The 18,945-nt window shown below is 37.8% G+C and overlaps 1 protein-coding gene across 3 annotated transcripts in view; it reads right to left on the reverse strand.

The window, feature by feature from the left end:
• Mpp7 (MAGUK p55 scaffold protein 7) overlaps positions 1-18,945 on the reverse strand; it is a 188,184-nt gene that overhangs the window by 2,207 nt on the left and 167,032 nt on the right. For 2 of the 3 annotated variants that reach the window (XM_090319103.1, XM_090319102.1), the window contains exons 16-17: positions 17,780-17,923; positions 15,479-16,279 (exon numbers count right to left, since the gene is read on the reverse strand). In XM_090319103.1, coding sequence (XP_090175229.1) covers positions 16,100-16,279; positions 17,780-17,923 — 324 coding nt within the window. In that variant the 3' untranslated portion in view covers positions 15,479-16,099. Of the gene's footprint in view, positions 1-15,478; positions 16,280-17,779; positions 17,924-18,945 lie in introns of those variants that run through there. The other variant, XM_090319105.1, reaches the window with a different exon arrangement.

Raw genomic sequence — 18,945 nt, forward strand, 5'->3', positions numbered from 1 at the left:
AACTCCTGTGCTCTTTATTTCTTTTTTATTGTATTTTATTGTCAGGATAATATATAGAGGGGTTACAGTTACATTCAGCAGGTAGTGGTTACATTACTTCTTGAACACTGATACCCCTTCTCATGTTTTTGTCCCCCTTTCCTTCCCCGCACCCCCTCCCAATCATCTTGTTTTCCCCCTCCCCTTCCCTATTTCAAATAAACAAATAAACATATATACAATATACCAGGTAACAAAGTCAGATAGAGTAACCACATGAGATTAACCATAAGGGGAAAAAAAGAGAAAAGAAATAACTTCACATAGTACATTAAGATCAACAAAGATAAACCTCTTGTTTCCATATCCTAGAGTAAATGAAATGAACTCTTTATTTAAGAGCAAAATTGTTAAGGGTATTAATGTTTGTGAAGTAATGTACCTTCTATCTGTTAAATGTCATGTAACCCTTCTATTAATTACAATTAAAATATATGAAAAAAAGAGTAAAATTGTTGAGGCCTAATTGACATACACTAAGCTACACATATTTAAATAATAGAATTTGTGTGTGTGTGTGTGTGTGTGTGTGTGTGTGAGTGTGTTAGGGCCAGGGCATTAGCCCTGAACTTTTTTTTGCTCAAGATTAGTGCTCTACCACTTGAGCTACAGCTCTACTTCTGGCATTTTGGAGATAAGTGTCTTAAGGGCTTTAGAGTGGGGGCTGGTTTTGAACAGTGACCTTCTGATATCAGCCTTCTGAGTCGCTAGGATTACTGGTGTGAGCCACCAGCACCGAGCTTAAATAGTAGAACTTTGACATATGGGAAACAATCACTAGAATCACCGTCAAAACATATCACTGCCAAAAGATTTCCCAATGATTTTCTAAACCTGTTTTATTGTTGATGGTTGTGCTTGTGTTGATAATTGTGTTTCAGATAGGAACTTAAGTCCATATCTCATTCCCTTGCCTTGGCTATCAGTGGAGCTGTCTTTCTGTTTGTATCTCAGACTTTGAAGGTGAGATCATCTTCTTTCTATCTATGGCATATGCTTAGATTTTCCTTTGGCAATGGTCTGTTTGCTCATAGCAAACTCCCTTACACTTTTCGATGGCCTGAAAATGTCATCACTTTGGCTTCATGCAGAAAGACATTTCCCCCTAAGCATGGAGCTTTAGGTTGAGAATAGCTTTTCTTTTGCACATTGCGGAGATGTCATAGCACAGTTTCCTGGCTTCCTTTGCTGCTGTGAAGAGCTGTCTGTTTGTCGCGCCTTTGAAGGTAATTTATCTCTTTTAAAGATCTTTTTGTCTTTCTAGTTGTCCAGATGCACTATGATTTGTCTAGTTTGGGATTTTCTTGGTATTTAGTGTGCCTTATTTTCCCTTTGCTTCAGACTGAATCTGGAAGAAGATACTTTTCATCTGTTCTGGAAAATTCTCAGCTATGTCATCCTCAAACCTCTCTCCCTTCACTTTCCTTTTAAAAGGCCAGTTAGACACAATTTCACTCTAGCTATCATTTTCCAGGACTTTCTTTGTTCATATTTTAAATCTTCTCTATGTGCAACATTTCAGATAATGTCTTCATACATATTTTTTTCTTGAAATCACCAATTCTCTTTTTAGCTGTGTCTAGTCTGCAGCTAGAACTCATTCACTGAGGAGTTTTGTTTCTGTTGTGCCCTTGTTCATTGCACAACATTTGGTTCTTAGGAAATTTACTTATTCACTTTATAACTTGACTTATTCCATTTATAATTGACTATGCTTACCTTCAAATTTTTCTTTCATGTATTTAAACATGCTAAAATAATTGTTTCATGATCTATATCTCATAACAATGAGACATGAGCCAGTAGTACTTGGTTGTTTCATGTGTTTCAAATCATGTTTTTTCCTGTGAGCTGCTCATTTCCCCCTAAGAATTTAGTTTGCAAGGAAATTCCTCAAGAAGTGGGAAACATAGCTTTTTCAGAAAGGATTGGCATTTACATCTGCCAGGCTTGGACGACATATTCCAAATTACTTCAAATTGCTGGCATCATCCTTCATACTTGGTGTTTATTTTTAAATTAAATACCATATCATGTAATGTTTGTCATTGCAAGCAAATAAATGATGACTATATAGAAGTCCATAACTTAGATATATTATAATTGATCTAATTTTTTATAGTTAACAGGCCTTAAAGTTGTTTCTAAATTTCTGCTATTAGAAAGAAATCTCTGTGAAGATGTGCTTTTTCGTACACATAGCCTTTTATAGTTGCATAATTCAGCTCTTCTGCACATACATGTATATAGATACCAACACAGATGTTTCTAAAAACAGGACTGTTATTGCATCATTGCAGACTATCAATAAACAACATGCACTAGATATTGTCAGTCTTTAAATTTTACCGATGTGATGAAAACATGATTGTATAATCTGCTGATATCGTATTCCTAATGAGCCTGCATGTTGATTCCTTACACTGTTGACCTTTTGCTAGTTTTGAGGGGAAGGATATGGTAATGGTGATGCCACTGAGCCAGGCACTAATTAGATAGGGCACTGATTCCTGCCTGAGCTGCAGTGTGCTTACTTTTTAGGTTTCCTGTCTTCACATCCCACAGAACCCAGCCTTTCTCCATGGACACAAGTCTCACAGACCTGCCTGATACTTTCACCTTCCCATGTGCAATTTCCCACATAGCTTAAGATAAAAAGACTTTGCCACAGGACACACGTCAGGATTGAGAAAGGATCTTGAATTACAGGTTGGGAGCTACAAATAGCACCTAAGACTTTTATTTTTTAAATTCAAGTACTGCCCAGTGCTAATGGCTCACACTTGTAATCCTAGCCACTCAGGAGGCTGAGATTGGAGGATTGTGGTTCAAGACTCTAATCTCTAATCTCCAGTTAATCAGCCAAAAGCCAGACGTAGAGTTCTTGCTCAAGTGGTAGATCACCAGCTTTGAGCAAAAAAGGATATCACCCAGGCCCTGAATTCAAGCCTCAGGACCCCCCCCCCCAAAAAAAACCCCAAACAATTGGGTGCTTAATTCATCATCAGTATTTACCAAGTCAATCCATCTTCTCTCTGTTTATCTTCAGCAGTTACCTTTACTCTTATGTATGAGATACTAATGTTGGAATTTGAATTTTTACTAATTGACTTTTTGATGTTTGGGAAAATGTTTTATTATTTCAATTTGAGTTTTTAAACCTCCATTTCTGGCCAGGCTCTAATGGTTCACACTTATAATCCTAGCTACTTAGGACACTGAGTTCTGAGGATTGTGGTTCAAAGCCAGCATGGAAAGTTCGTGAGACTCTTATCTCCAATTAGCTATCACAAAAACTAGAAGTAGAGGGGTGGCTCAAGTAGTGGAGTGCCAGCTCACCTTGAACATAAAAGCTCAGGGACAGCACTCAGGCCCTGAGTTCAAGCCCTAGGATCAACACACACACACACACACACACACACACACACACACACACACACACACACAATTTCTTTTAAATCTCCATTTCTGACTTTAAAAATTCAAACTTGTCATCCTTAGTCAATTCTTTGTGTGTATGCCAGTCCTGGGACTTGAACTCAGGGTCTGAGCACTGTCCTTGGGCTTTCACCAAAGTTAGTACTCTTCCACTTGAGACACAGCGCCACTTACAGCTTTCTCTGTGTATGTGGTACTGAGGACTCAAACCCAGGGCTTCATGCATGCTAGGCAAGCACTCTACCACTAGGCCATGCTCCTGATCCCAGGTCAATTCTTTTTAGTGTGCAATTCTGAGAAAAATTTATACCAATTATAAAACATTGACTTTAATTTTTGATTTTTGTGTAGGTTATATCTGTCTTTTGCATATAACCAACTATATAATATGTGAGGAACTGATTGACTTTGCATGTTGAAATAATCTAAAAAAATAAAAGGTTTAATTGTTCTGATTTTGTGCTAGTTCTGGGTCTTGAACTCAAGGCCTGAGTGTTGTCCCTGAGTGTTTTTGCTCAAGGCTGGTGCTCTACCACTTGAATATTCACTAGTTAATTTGAGATAAGAACTTCATGGACGTTCCTGCCTGGTGTGGCTTCAAACCATGATCCGCAGTTCTCAGCCTCCTGAGTCGTCAGGATTATAAGCATGAGCCACTAGTGTCCAGCAGTAATGTTTTTTAAAAAAAATTCTCCTACAGGTATACTTTCCTTATAGTAGGATACATATCACACAGAATAATACAACATTGACCCTGAAGAATGACTTATTTTTATAGCATTTGTTTGTGTGAAACTATTTATTATTATTACATACAAACCATTCATTCATCATTTGTATTTGTTGTACTTAAACCAGGAATACGAGTGATGTCACAAACTGAAGTTGGATAAGTACTTAGAATAGGAAGATGGCATTGTCTTAAAAATCGAATTTTAGCCTGGAATGGTAAGTCATACCTATGATCTAAGGTACTTGGTAGGGTGAGATTCAGAGAGTTGTAGTTCAAGGACAACGGGTACAAAAAGTTCATGAGACACCTCACCCACATGTACATCTCAACCGGTAAAAGATGAATGTGGTGATTTGCCTCTGTCATCTCAGCTCTGAGGATAAATAGAAGAAACAATCTCTAGCCAACTGAGCATACATATGAGACTCTACTAAAGAAAAAAAGGTCGGAATGTGGTTCAGGCAAGTGAAAGAAGCTAGTCTCCACCCACCCACTCCAAAATCAAATCCTTACTTCAAGAACTGTGGCTAGTTAATCCCCAAAGAGTTAAAAATTGGCAAGATTTAGAAACTGTTTCTTAGAAATCTCCCAAGCAAATTCATCTGATTTGAAAAACAAAGAAATGACAACAAAATCTCAGCAAATCTTGTATTTCACTGAAAATCTGATTAAAACACTTTGAACATGCTTTGCATTCAAATCACAAATGTTCTTTATTTATTGGTTTAGAAAGATGTCATATCATATTATGAATGTTTAAATTACACTTTTAAAACTCAGATTCGCTTGATCATTCAAAATGAATAAGGCAAGATAGAGGGAAAAATGACCTTGGAATTGTAGTCCATTAATCAACACAAAAGTGGCCTAATAGAATAGATGACATAATTGGCTATCTTAGGATAAGCTGATAACTGAGACAAGCACTCTAAACTTTGGCTTTCTCAGTAAAGAAACCAATATTTAGTTTTTGTAGTACCAGGAATATAGAATGCTCATTAAGCAGGCATAAAGCCCTGAGTTCGATTCCTCAGTACCACATACACAGAAAAAGCTGGAAGTGGTGCTGTGGCTCAAGTGGCAGAGTGTTAGCCTTGAGCAAAATGTGTCCAAGGACAATGCACAGGTCCTAAGTTCAAGCCCTAGAACTGGCAAAGAAAGAAAGAAAGAAAGAAAGAAAGAAAGAAAGAAAGAAAGAAAGAAAGAAAGAAAGAAAGAAAGAAAGAGAAAAGATTTTTTTTCCCATCATAGATTTTTTTATTGTAATTAGTAAAAGGGTTACATGATATTTGTCAGATAGAAGGTGCATTAATTCACATACATTGATACCCTTTCACATGTCTTGGTACCCATTACGACATAGTTTTTATATTATGAGAGATGCCAGGCATTCCTGTTCAATGGCTTTGATGAGGTCATTTGAAATGTGGTATAGTAAGCTCAAAATTGCCTAAATTAATGAGCAGGCTCTGGAATCTCTGAGCCAGAGCCAAAAGAAATCAAGATCACAGGAGAAGATAATATAGAAAACTAAAAAAATCAAAGTCTAGGTCAAATCAAAATGTAAGAAGCTGGACTAGGGTGCCAGGCTCTCACTCCTGGAATCCTAGCTACTCAGGAGGCTGAGATCTAAGGATCACAGTTCAAATCCAGCCCAGGCAAAACAAGTCCATAAGACTCATCTATAAGTAACCAACAGAAAATCAGAAGTGGAGCTGTGGCTCAAAGAGCGCTAACTTTAAGGAAAAAAAAAAAACACCTCAGGCACAGTATTCAGGCCCTTTTGAAATCAAGCCCCACAACAGAGAAAAAGATAAAAAAAAAAAACTAGAAAAAGATTTAAAAAAAACTAATAAGTTAGGGTAGAGTGCTGGTGGCTCATACACCCATAATCCTAGCTACTTGGGGGGCTGAGATTGTTAGAATTATGATTCAAAGACAGTCCAGGAGAGATGCTAACTCAATATCCAGTACCTTTGCTCTAACTAATGAGAGGAGAGTGTTCAAGAAGGAAGTGAGACCCCATTTCAAAAATAACAAGCAAAAATCAGGGCTTGAGACCTGGCTCAAAAGAGTACCTATCTAGTAAAGGAGGAGACCCATAACTCAAACCCTAGTGTTACCAAAAAAAAGAGTAAGAAATTAGGATCCTAGAATTTTAACTGAAGCTGAGATTTGAAGGGAAGAGGGCTCAGTGGGTAATAGTTTCATCCAGGGGCATCACATAGCAAAGTCACAGAAACATGGAAAGGTGACCCCTGTCATGTCCCTCTAGCCATAATCTCCATCCTCCCTGAGCTGTCCTCACCCTCTGTCCGAATCTCAATGAAATATTCCAGAATTGATGTTACATTTTATAACAATAAGAGTACAGGCCCCAGTAGAATTATGGGTATTTCCATATTTCCATAACTACTTATGATTGTTCAGATAGCAGACACTTCCATGATTATTTACTCTCTAAATAAGCATGACCTGTTTGTTACTTGGTGGTATGTAAGCAAAGGGCCCAGCCAGCTTGCGATTTCCTTTGTGAAAGCAGCTCATTAATTCTGTACTTAAGCACTTAATTCTGTCCTGCAATCCATACATAGGAAGTTCAGTAAATCATGAAAATCATTAACTAAAACTACATTTGGGGAAAATATAACTTTGGGGAGAAAATGAGGTCTTTCATTTCCATTCAGATATAGACAACTATTTGATTGCCTATCGAAAATTAACCTGACAAAGAACAAAATACGAAGAAATGCTTAGATATGCAAAAAGTTGAAGGAGGGAATGATTCTGTCAATACCACTTTCCATGTTTAGAATTGAAAATGACATTTGCAGTGACCTCCAGAAACTTATTTCATTCATTCATTCATTCATTCATTCATTCATTCATTTAATGGTAGGTGTGTGTGTATGCTAGCTGAACTCATAGCCTTGGGCAATGTCCCTGAGCTTTATTTTCTAAGGCTCTACCATTTGAGCCATTACTCCACTTCTGTCTTTTTTGCTACTTAGTTGGAGATTAGAATCTCATGAACTTTCATGCCCAAGCTGACTTTGAACCATGATCCTCAGATCTCAGCCTCTTGAATAGCTAAAATTACAGGTGTGAGTCACCAGTGTTCATCTTATTAGTTTTAGTTTAGTCTTCAAACACAATCTTTAAGACATACAGCCGAGAACCGAATTGCAAACATGCACTAGATACATATGTTTATGATTACTTCAGGGAACAACAACAAAAAGTGTAAATAGGAGATAAAAGATTAGTTTGTCCATCTTATCATTTTGTTTATATGTAAAATCATATATATTAATACCCAATTTACAAATCAAGACCCCAAACTTCATATATACATCAATTATACAACTATGTAGAAAACAAATACATAAAAAGAAATGGCCAGGAAGCCCCCTAAACTTACAGTATTATATAACTACAACCACTGGGGTTTTATGTATCTTTGTCTTAATTTTTCAAATAATATACAATGTGTTTGGGCTCTGTTTAGTATATACTATTATTATTATTATTATACACTATGCTGCAACTCAGATGGCTACTATTCCTTTGTCTTCTTTGGTGAGAGTTTCTAAACAATTTACTCAAAAAAAGTAGAATTGTGAAATTCATTGTCAGCTTAGTAGGGGAAGGAGGAAGTGTTTGTCATCCCACTTTGAGGATTTGAGGCATCCTTAATATCTCTTCTCCAGAATCTCTTCTGTTGTGTGGCGTTCATTCCTCTTTTCTCTACCATGCGACAGGCTCCAATCTTCAGCCCCCAGGGATGAATTCCATATCCCTCTGTTATCCCTCTTTTAGAATTATTCTGTGCCTCAGCCTCTGACAATAAACTTGTCTCATCTCTCCCAATAAGTGCTCAGTAAACATAAAGATCTTTCCATCCATTGCCAGGAACCACCTCAGTACTGATGTTAAATAATGAAGCTATGCAGTTCTAAAAACCTAAGAAAAAACCGCTAATCATTTGTGTGACTATTCTCATTATGTGTATGATGCAATTAGAATGATGTCCCAAGAACACACTTTAGTGCTATCAAAATGTACAAGGATCTGGTTTGACCTTGAAACCTCATCACTAGAAATCCCGCCCAGAGAAGTAAGAAAGTTCTAACAGAAGTACCAATTGATATTTATTGAAACTATGTCTGTAATAGCAACAGTCTAAAAAGAACTATTGACAATCTTAGCCAGGAAGCTTTAAATAGAGCATATAGACATATTGGAAATGTCTAGGAATTGTGTTTTGTCTGTTTTTAAGTCACGGGAAAAAAAAATGTGTGGAGGAACAGAGCTGGTCTAAGACACAACTCCAAGGTCTGAGCATTTACAGAGAATGAATGCCTACCGGAAGGACCGCCTTCCTAACTTCTAGCCCAAGGGATGTGTCTTCAGGATCTACTTGCGAAAGTCAAATGTTGGTGGGCTCAAATGGCCACTGGGAATACATAGAGTGGCCACAGTAAACAGCTGCCACATTAAAGAGTCACAAAAGCATGGAGCCCCTCACCCCCTGCTGTCATGACCCCCAACTGGGCCCTTGGTTGTATAAGGACTGGCCTGGGTTGACTAAAGAAGGGACAGGAGACTTGTGCTGTGCTGGGCTTCTTCATTGCTTTGGTGGGCTTGGTCCATTCCTGTTTCATGTAGAGGCCAGATGGGCCCCATTTCCCTGTCAAAATGTGGGACCTGTGTTCTTTCCTCTTACTTTCTTTCATTATATCCCTTTGAGATGCTTGAAACATCAGCCCTTGACGTTAACAAATAGCACCTGGACTTTCTCGTCTTGTTTCTTTCTGAAGCAATCGAAAAACACTTGAGGAGAAAAGATTTATGACAACGTTTCTATTTCTTTTTTTTTTCCTATTTTTATATGTCTGCTAAATTCCATTTAAAAAATATGATGGAGAGAAAGCCACCGGTGGAATCACAATGTCTAGAAATGTTAACTTCTCTGTAAAAGTAAAGATCTTGTTAAACTGATATCATATTCACCGTGCCTCTTAATGCTTACGCTCATTCCAGAGGACTTATAAAATGAAATCATCAAAAAGTTCCCAGCTGCACAAGTCTTTTGAAACTTTTCTGTTGTAACAGAGTCTGCCTTACACATTACAAAAACACGCAAGGGGGCTTAAAGATAGTTTAACAAAGAGACTAGAAAAGAGAGACTATCCAGGTGGCTTTTTAAGCGTGGAACATAATAAAATGGTGTTTGGCAAGTAGTAGAAAACAAGAAAGTCCACTTAGAAGCTGAAGTGGGGCTTTGAGCTATAACTAGGAGAAATGTTAAAAATGCAGGGGAAAAATAATAACAGGAACACCTAGTAAAGGCAAAAAAAAAAAGAGAAAAAAATCTTACAGATGGAAAATAGTAATGACTGTGTGTTTTGGATCTGTCCTTCCAGGACCAGAGGCTTTGTTTAAGGCTTTGGAATAGCTATGCTATTTTACCCGTGTTGTCTCTAAGAAGAGAGACTATTTGAATAAAACAGGGGCTAGGTGCACCAAGAAAAATGAAGAGTGGAAATGCTCACCAAAACAAAAAATCAGGAGATTCAGTCTCAAGAAAGGCAGGAAAACACAAACTCCTTTACATCTGTGAAGGGAACCAAGAACTAAGGTGACCCGAGGGGAATAAGAAAAAAGACTCAGTGATTGCATCAGATGCTATCTTAGCAAGATGAGGCACTGGAGCAATACCCTAGTCTCTTCCTCCCTCCTGTGTCCATATCCCATTAGTGTCTGTCCAAGCCATTCTCAGCTTGGCAAGTCAACTCCAAGGCTCATTCTTTGCTCAAGGCAGAAGAGGATAGGGAAAAAGTGAGCCGGACAAGGAAGGACAAATAGGCCCAGGACCAAAGCTACTGTCTGCATTAGCAGATGCTGGCCCCATGAGATTGGGGGATGTCCAGTAGGAAGAGAGACCTGCCTCTTGCTGGGAGGAACCAGTGACATTACTGAGCAGTCCCTTTGCCCCAAGTCTCTTCATTCATGCTGTCCTCTCTCCACCATCTCGACTGTGTTGCTCTGCTGCACTACTTAAAAGTACTATTTCCTTTGGTCCACACACATTTTTAAAGGGCCCATTTGGCTCATAGTCTGGGTGCTTTGCTATAACTCATCCACTGGCCTTAAGCAGGTTAAGTGGAAGTCCAGCTGGGGAGTTGTCCATGACACCAACCTATGAATGGTACTAAGAGATCAGGGGCTATTAAAACATCTGTGAAAATGCCACTCAGTTGAGGAGAAAAAAAAAAAAAACAACTTATATTTCTTAAAACTCTTCTGAGGGGCAGGGAGTGTGGCCCAGTGATAGAGTGCTTGCACTCTATTATGCACAAAGCTCTGGGTTTGATTTCTTGATACCAAATACACAGGAAAATCTGGAAGTGGTGTTGTGACTCAAGTGGGAAAGTGCTAACCTTGAGAAAGCCCAAGGACAATGCTCAGGCCCTGAGTTCAAGCCCCAGGACTGGGAGGGTGGGGGATGGGAAGGTAGATCTCTTCTGAAAAATAAGTGCTTTATCTGATTGGACTCTTTTTTTTGCCAGTCAAGGGCTTGAACTCAGGGCCTGGGCACTGTTCTTAGACACTTTTTGCTCAAGGCCACTGCTCTGCCACTTGAGCGATAGCACCACTTCCATTTTTTTTTTCTATGTGTGTGGTATGGAGGAATCGAACCCCATGTCTTTGTGCATGCTAGGCAAGCACTCTACCATTAGGACAAACTCCTGGCCCCCTGATTGGGCTTTTAAATTCACTTTACTTGCCTCCTCCTCCTCCTTCTTCTTTCTTTTCTTCTCTCAAGCTGACACGACACCAGGGTTTGATCTGAGAGCCCCAAGCTTTCATTTGTCTCTTTCTGCCATTTGAGCCAGCAACTCCAAATCTGGTTCTCCTACCTACCTTCAGGTTACTGAAGCATGAAAGTCTTTTGAATTTTTGCCTGGACTGGCTTGGAAATGAGATTCTTTGATCTCAGCCTCCTGAACAGCAATGGTTATAGACACAAGCTACTAGCATCCAGCTAATATACTTTAATATTACTTTTTGTGGTTTACAGATTCTAACATTAACAGCAGTGACACTGTTTTAGGGCCAACTGTTAAATATATTTAATAGAAATCTTCTACCTCAATGTGGAATCAGCAATCACATTTTACATATTATTAATTCTCACAGAACAAAAGCTCAAAAAGTGGAACCTTTCCATTTTTACTGTCCAGTCTAAATGGTAGGCTCAGGTAATGATTATCCTTTTAATGTACATTCATGATTATAAAAATTAGAACACAAATGTATTTTGTAAATCCAAACCCAACAACTTTCTCTAAGCTTAAATTCTGATGTAACATTCTCACTTACATTGTGAAGGGTAGAAAAGGACCTAAATTGTGAAGGGGGAAGAAGGTAGAAGCTCAACAAAATAAAATATAAATAATTTCTTTTGCCCAACTCATAGACTCCAGAGTGCTCTTTTTAAAAATTATTTTTTAGTGCTGATTTGGGGGCTTGAACTCAGGGTGTACAGGCTGTCCCTGAGCTTTTGTTTGTTGAAGCTAGCACTCTGCTCCATGAGCCACAATAGCTCCTCTTCCAGCTCTTTCGTGGTTCATTAGAGGTACGAGCCTTACAAACTTTTCTGGCTGGGCTGGCTTTGAACCATTAATTCTCGGATCTCAGCTTCTTGAGTAAGTAAAATTACAGGCATGAGCCCAGGCTCTCAGCTAGCCAGGGTATTTTTAAGATGATCATTTCATCAAGCAAGGAAAGACATACAACAGATAGACAAAAAGGAGCCTTCAAAAGTGAAAGCAGGTGTTGAGTAACCTGAGTTGCTTGTGGATACATATGGCTTCTGATCGGGAATACTTTCAGCAGCAAATAAACAATAAGCCAGCAGTGCCTTCATTTTTTTTTAAATGTTTTATTCACCAATCAGACAGGACTCAATATTGCTTGGGCAGCCAAATGGTGTTACAAATTCAGGATCTTTTCCTTTTTCTACTCAGAAAATCATCAAAACGGAAGTGATATCATAAACAGGAAAAAGGAAGGTGAGCATGGAGGATTTGTGTTCCCTGTACAGGGTGTGTTTAGGGACCTGTGTTTTTCTCCTAGAAGGGATGAGATGAGGGGATGAGGGGTGAGAAAATGTTATCATTACATTCAATGTGTATTATGTAAAAGAAAAAGAATTTTTAACTTGAGGGTAGAGTGAGAAGAAGAAAATGGGGAAGAATAAGGGAAAGGGAAAAAAAGAGTAGGGAGAGGAAGGGGGATAGCAGGTGAGAAGAAGAGGCAGGAAGGGGACAGATGGGCGTGAAGGAGCACATCCACTTTGGATGGTCTAGGGTCAGCATCCTGTTGTATCTTTTGTTAATCTTTAAACTGCTGTTGTTAACAGTACTGACACATGAAAGCCAGATGTCATGGCTCATGCCTGCAATCCTGCTACTCAGGAGACTGAGATCTGAGGATCACGGTTCAAAGCCAGCTGGGGAATGAAAGTCTGTGAGACTCCAATTAACCACCAGAAAACTGGAAGTGACCCTGTGGCTCAAGTAGTAGAGCTGTAGCCTTGAACTGAAGAGCTCGGGGACAGCACCCAGGCTCAAAGTTCAAGCCCCATGACAAAAACAAAAACAAAGACAAGTGAATTCCAGATGAATACAATGAGAAAAATATAAACCTTAATTTTACACATGACAACATCAATCTCTTCACATCATAGTCAATATTTTTTCCTACTCTAAGAAACAATAAAATACAGGGAACTTAACAGTAATATAATAAAGTAGAATATTAAAGTAAAAAAATGATTTTAAGCACATATAGTGTTTGAAGATACTTTATTAAGATAAAAGGTTTTCCATTATATTTATTTATAAATCCATCCTAGTCCCAAAGAAAATAAATAATAAAAATCTGCATCTTTAGGATTTTTAACAATATAGCTTCATAAATCTGAGATTACATGTTTGTCAATTTTATATTCAAATACATTTAATTCTAATACAACATCAGGAATGTCAACCCTGAAGATAACAAAGAGTCTTCCTACTAGTTAGTATAATTATGGTAAAAGTTATAGTTCAGTTTCACTTTTTTGTTCCAACCAAGTCTTAATAGGAAATTAGAATGGAAGGCAGAATTCTCTTCTTGGTGTTGGATGTTAAGTCTTGACAAATAGGACTTTCTTCTTCTCTCAAATACTGGCTGATATTCTATGTGGGAAGCAGGCTTCTGAAATGAGGTACACAGGACTCTCTCCTTGTGGGGAGGTCAGGTGTGGATGGACAGGGGAGTTGGGGGGTGGTGGTTACAGAATCCAGAGCCTTTAGCCACAGTTATCAACAAGCCCTTCACTTGAACTTATTCAACTTTAACCATCCTTTATAACCATTAAGAAACATCACTTATAAGGTGATGCATACAAATTCTCAAATTGCCTTTCGATGTTTTAAATATGTTGTTCAGCACTGGTTTTCTTTTTTTTTCCCATAATATCCCCAAGGCTTCCACTATCTAAAAAGACTATTTCCATTATTCTATACTATGTCTCCTGCAATAAACGACTGAGACAATTATCTGTGGAGGAAGAAAAAAGGAAATCTAGTAATCTCTTAGAATATGATCTATTTTCCATCATTCTTGACACCGTATGTTTTGCTTTGTGCTTTAAAAGAAACTTTAGTCAACAAGCAAGTGCCGGTGGCTCATGCTTGTAATCCTAGCTACTCAAGAAGCTGAGATGTGAGATCTGAGGATTGACATTCGAAGGTAGGCAAGTCTGTGAGGCTAGTAACCTCAAAAAACAAAGCCAGAAGTGGAGCTGTGTCTCAAATAGTAGAGTGCTAGCCCTTGAGCAGAAAAGCTCAAAGACATTACATAGGCTAAGTTCAAGCTCCAGGACTAGCACAAAAAAGAAAAAGAAAGTTTAGTTAAGGTTCGCCCTGTATGTAAAACTTATACTTTTCTTAAGCTACATGATGTTAAAATTGCTTGAATAAGATTGAATAATTCTGCTACACACCTTCCTTTTTCAAAAAAACTGAATGGCTCCTATGTAATCAATAAACTTAAGTAACATTTAGTCTATCAGGCTATTCTGGTACAAGTGTAATATGGAAGCAAATGGTAGTGTGTCATATGTAATATGGAAGCTAGGTTCTTGTGTCTGATGTGTCTGAAGGAAATCCAGTGATAAATGCTACCAAACGTGCAGTGTATGTATACGATATGTGTGGATCTAGCTGCATGCAAAGGTCAGATATTTACATGGAATGTTGACCTTGACTTATAAAACTATTTTATAATATGACATCTTTACATATAATTTATTTTATGAATAGCCCCATTTGATAATTAAAAAAATATGTTTCTTGGATATCTCATAAATATATAAAACTGCACTACTTCTACTTTTCTTTAAACGTGACATCTAAACTCTTTACAAAGTAACAAAAATCATTTCTTTTGCAGGTCACAGAGCAGTGATTCTCTACTGGCACGACTTCAGGCATGCAAGGATGGTATGTTCTCTAACAGAACTTATGGGCCTCTGCAGTTTCCACTAAATGAAGATCGGTAGTAACCAAGGAGAATGGAGGCTCCATATAAACACTCACAATGTAAGTGTTATTCTTAACATACTTAACAATGTCAAAGTTATGAGGGTGTCTCATGGTTTTGGTGACAAAGACATTCATATCACCTAAATTTTCCCAGTGGTTAAGAGAGTAACAGAGTCAGGGAATTTGATCAAAGTACAGTATACGTATCTATTGTTTATCTGGATAAAGTCCCCTTGTACAATTTTAAAAGTTCTTTAAAACACATGTTAGTACAATTTAAATGAACTGTGATCAAGTACAAAAACACATTTCTTTAGCTGTATCACTAATGCATAAAATGCATTTTAACTATTTTAGAATAAGAATCGTATGTTTATGATATACTGAGCAAATCAAAAGCTCAAAAATGAAAAATAAAGGAAAACCTTATGATTAGTCCAGAAATGTCTTGAGTCTTTGCAAGTAAAACAAAATGCCCTTTTACCCTAAGATACCACTATTCTTACTAATCCCGTAAAGGATTTTATGCTTATAATAATGTTTACATCTATTTTCCAAGCTGGGTATGAGGACATGTGCCTGTAATCCCAGAACTATGGAGGCTGAGGCCAGAGAATCAGAGATCTGAGACCTGTCTGGGTAGCTTAGTGTATTGTATCTTATACAATAGAACTGCTAAGCACGAGAATACAAGCTACTTGCTTTGGGTCCATTTTTTAGTTATACTTTTAGACTGTAAAATGTCTGTGTTATGAACATATTCTGTGTATGCAAGGAAGCATTTACCCTTCTGAACAGTAAGAGGACACTAGCCCAGTTAGATTTATGAGGATTCATTTGAAAATAACAAAGGGACATATCTGTAGGAAGCCATTCAAGATGCTCAATTAATACCTTCAAGGGCAATGTGCCAAGTGAAAGTCACCACATTTGGCTCATGGATGCACTGAACTCCAACCTGTCTATGCCATGTCTAGGGTATCTGTTTGAAAACTTCAATCTCACACTGCAGATTGAGTTTTACTAAAGATACCCGAAGGTTCATTCGGAGTTTTGCTAAGAATATGAAACAGTGAAAATGTGGAGTTTTAGATCTCATAGTCACACACAAAGTTTCAAATAAGGAGGTAAAAAGGTAACACACTAGTACTCAACTTTACCAAGATTGTACATCAATGACAGTGATACAAATTAAAAAAAAACAACAACCCAGCAACAAAACTCTACCACTAAAATGGCAACTGATTAGCTCATGCACCTTTACAAAGATAACTGTGGAAATTTCCTTCTGTTATGAATGCAACCAACTCACTGGTACCCAATGGGTATCAGTCTCTAATTTGTCAAAAGTTGTTTTAAGCTCATTAAATGCCACAATGAGATCATCATTTATTATAATTTTGTCAAAAAGATGACCATATTGACTTTCCATTATCTGGGCAGATTTAATCATTTCTTGAAAGTCTTCTTCCTATAAAAATTTTTTTAAAAAATTCATTAACTAGGCAATTAAGTCAGCTCACATCAATGCAAACATTATCCCACCCTGGGTTTACAGCTCTTCTGGGTTCAGAGTTGCATCTTCTGCCAGGAATAAAAATCACCTTCTTTACTTTTTACTTGTTCACAAGCTGTGTGTGTGTGTGTGTGTGTGTGTGTGTGTGTGTGTGTGTGTGTGTGTGTGTGTGTTGATACTGAGGACTGCACTCAGAGCCTGGGTCCTATTCCTTAGCTTTTTCAATCTACCACTTGAATCACAGTGCCACTTTCAACTTTTTATGTTTAATTGGAAGTAAGAGTCTCATGGACTTTCCTGCCTACACTGGCTTCATACCTCAAACCTCAAATCTGAGACTCTAAGGTGGCTAGAATTCTAGCCACTGGCACCTGGCTCTGCTTACTTTCAAGCTAAATGTAGGATATATTCTCTTAATAATGGAAATAAAGACAAGGAAAAGGGAAAGGCAGGTGTCCTCCACATGTATCATGACATACATGATACAAACACACCATTCCTGATGCAGTCATGGGAAATGCACATTTGAATGTTAATCTGCTAATTCCATGTCTGAAATCACACTTACTAAATGTGATTGTTGATACTAGGAGACAACTGCAGTTTGCATTGAGATTATTCATGATGAACTACATGATTTTGGTGTTTTAGGATTTAAAAAATAAGATTCTTGGGGCTTAATGGAGGAGTATTTTCCTAGCATGCCTGAAGCCCTGGGTTTGATTCCTTAGTACCACATAAACAGAAAAAGCCAAAAGTGGTGCTGTGGCTCAAATAGTAGAGTGCTAACCTGAGCAAAAGAAGCTCAGGGACAGTGGCCAGGCCTTGAGTTCAAGCCCCAGGACTGCCCCCTCCACCAAAAAAAAAAAAAAAAGAAAAGAAAAGAAAAAGAAAAAGACTGTTGGCTCATGCCCATAATCCTAGCAACTCAGGAGGGTAAGAGCTAAGATCTGAGGATCATATTTCAAAGCCAGCAAAAAAATTCCAATAATCTACCTTCAGTAAACTACCGAAAAGTTGGAAATGGAGCCGTAACTCAAGTGGTAAAGTACTGACTTTGAGCATAAAAGCTCAGGGACAATGCCTATGGCTCTGAGTTCAAGCCCTAGGACCTGTACACACAAATTTTTAAAAAGAAAAAAGGAAAAAGTTATCTTAAAACTAAACTATTCTTTTAGGTAAATGTTTGGCCTAGAAATAAAAAATCAGCATGTAGATGTGGATGGAATCTAGCCTGTGTGTATTAGGCCATTGAATTATGATATCCTCAGTACTACAAAATAGTTTTAATTATGAAGCTCCATCTACACACACCAGAAATTACAATTGTTCAAAGCACATATTCCTAACGGTAATTCTACCATTTATGGTGGTTTTTACTGGTCTTCAAAGCTGCCTGCAGGCACACGGGCCTTTCCACAGTCAAGGTCTCACTGAACACATCGTCATACATACCGTGAAGGGCTTTGCAGCAGCTTGGTCATCTCTGCTTGAAATAATCTTTGCGTTTTTTCTTGTTTCTCTCAAACGTTCTATCGATGGAGGTTTTATAAATATCACGAAGGGTTTAAATTCTAGTGTCCTTAAATGTTTCACTGTCTGTAAAGAAGAAAATTTTTGTCATATTTCTTTACCACCTTATATATTACTAATTTTACTTTATGAAGAAAGTTTCTTGTTTTTTCTTTTTTTAGGCTAGAGAATGGTAAATGCTTTATTGATGGGAGAGAAGGTAAACCATAATTTATTAAGTAAAAGATGACAGTAAAACGGGCCTTTATCTTATTGTTAACCATGCTTTAAAAACTTCTATTACTATCATATTTAGTTGTACAAATGGTTACCATTCAATATGTCAGTTTATGAATACAACAACATCTTGATCCATATCATCCCTCCCATCATTCTCCCCCATCCCTCCCATTCCAAGATCCCCCCTTCAATTTTCCCAGTTTTATAGGATATATATTGAATACGGTGACTGCATTCTTCCTGCTCCTCTCTTTCTTCATTTATTACCCCCTGCCAGCTCAAGTACCAGTTTCTTAGTGTTTTTTTTTTTTCCTTTTCTTTTTGGTGAGTTGCTGGGCTTGAACTCAGAGCCTGGGTGGTATCCCTGAGCTCTTTTATTTAAGGCTTAAACAACTGTTTTGAGCCCACAGCTCCACTTTCAGTTTTCTGGTAGTTAACTAGAGATAAGAGTCTCATGGATTTTCCTTCCTAGGCTGGCTTTGAACTGTGATCCTAAGATCTCAGCCTCTGGGGTAGCTAGGATTACAGGTATAAACCACTGCAAGAATCCAGCTCCTGTTATTCATTTTGTTAGACTGTACATTTTTCTAAGGAGAGGTACACCATTTGAATTTCCCTCTGCATATCCTATACTTTGGTTAAGATGTTTTATACATGTGCCCATAACCCTCTATGTGTTTATTTGTATGTTTATAAGTTAGATCTAGCTTCCCTGTAGGAAAGAAAACATGCATCCATTATCTAAGCGTGGCTTACTTCACTTAGCATAATTTGGAAGAGAAAATTCTTTCAAATTATTGTGTAACTAAAAGCACATCTTAGGATACATTACATCTCATCATTTCACTTTACTTATTTTGTAGTACTGG

The sequence above is a fragment of the Megascapheus bottae genome, chromosome 26 (genome assembly GCF_031878675.1).
Source record: "Megascapheus bottae isolate mThoBot1 chromosome 26, mThoBot2.hap1, whole genome shotgun sequence".
Taxonomy (NCBI): Eukaryota; Metazoa; Chordata; class Mammalia; order Rodentia; family Geomyidae; genus Megascapheus; species Megascapheus bottae.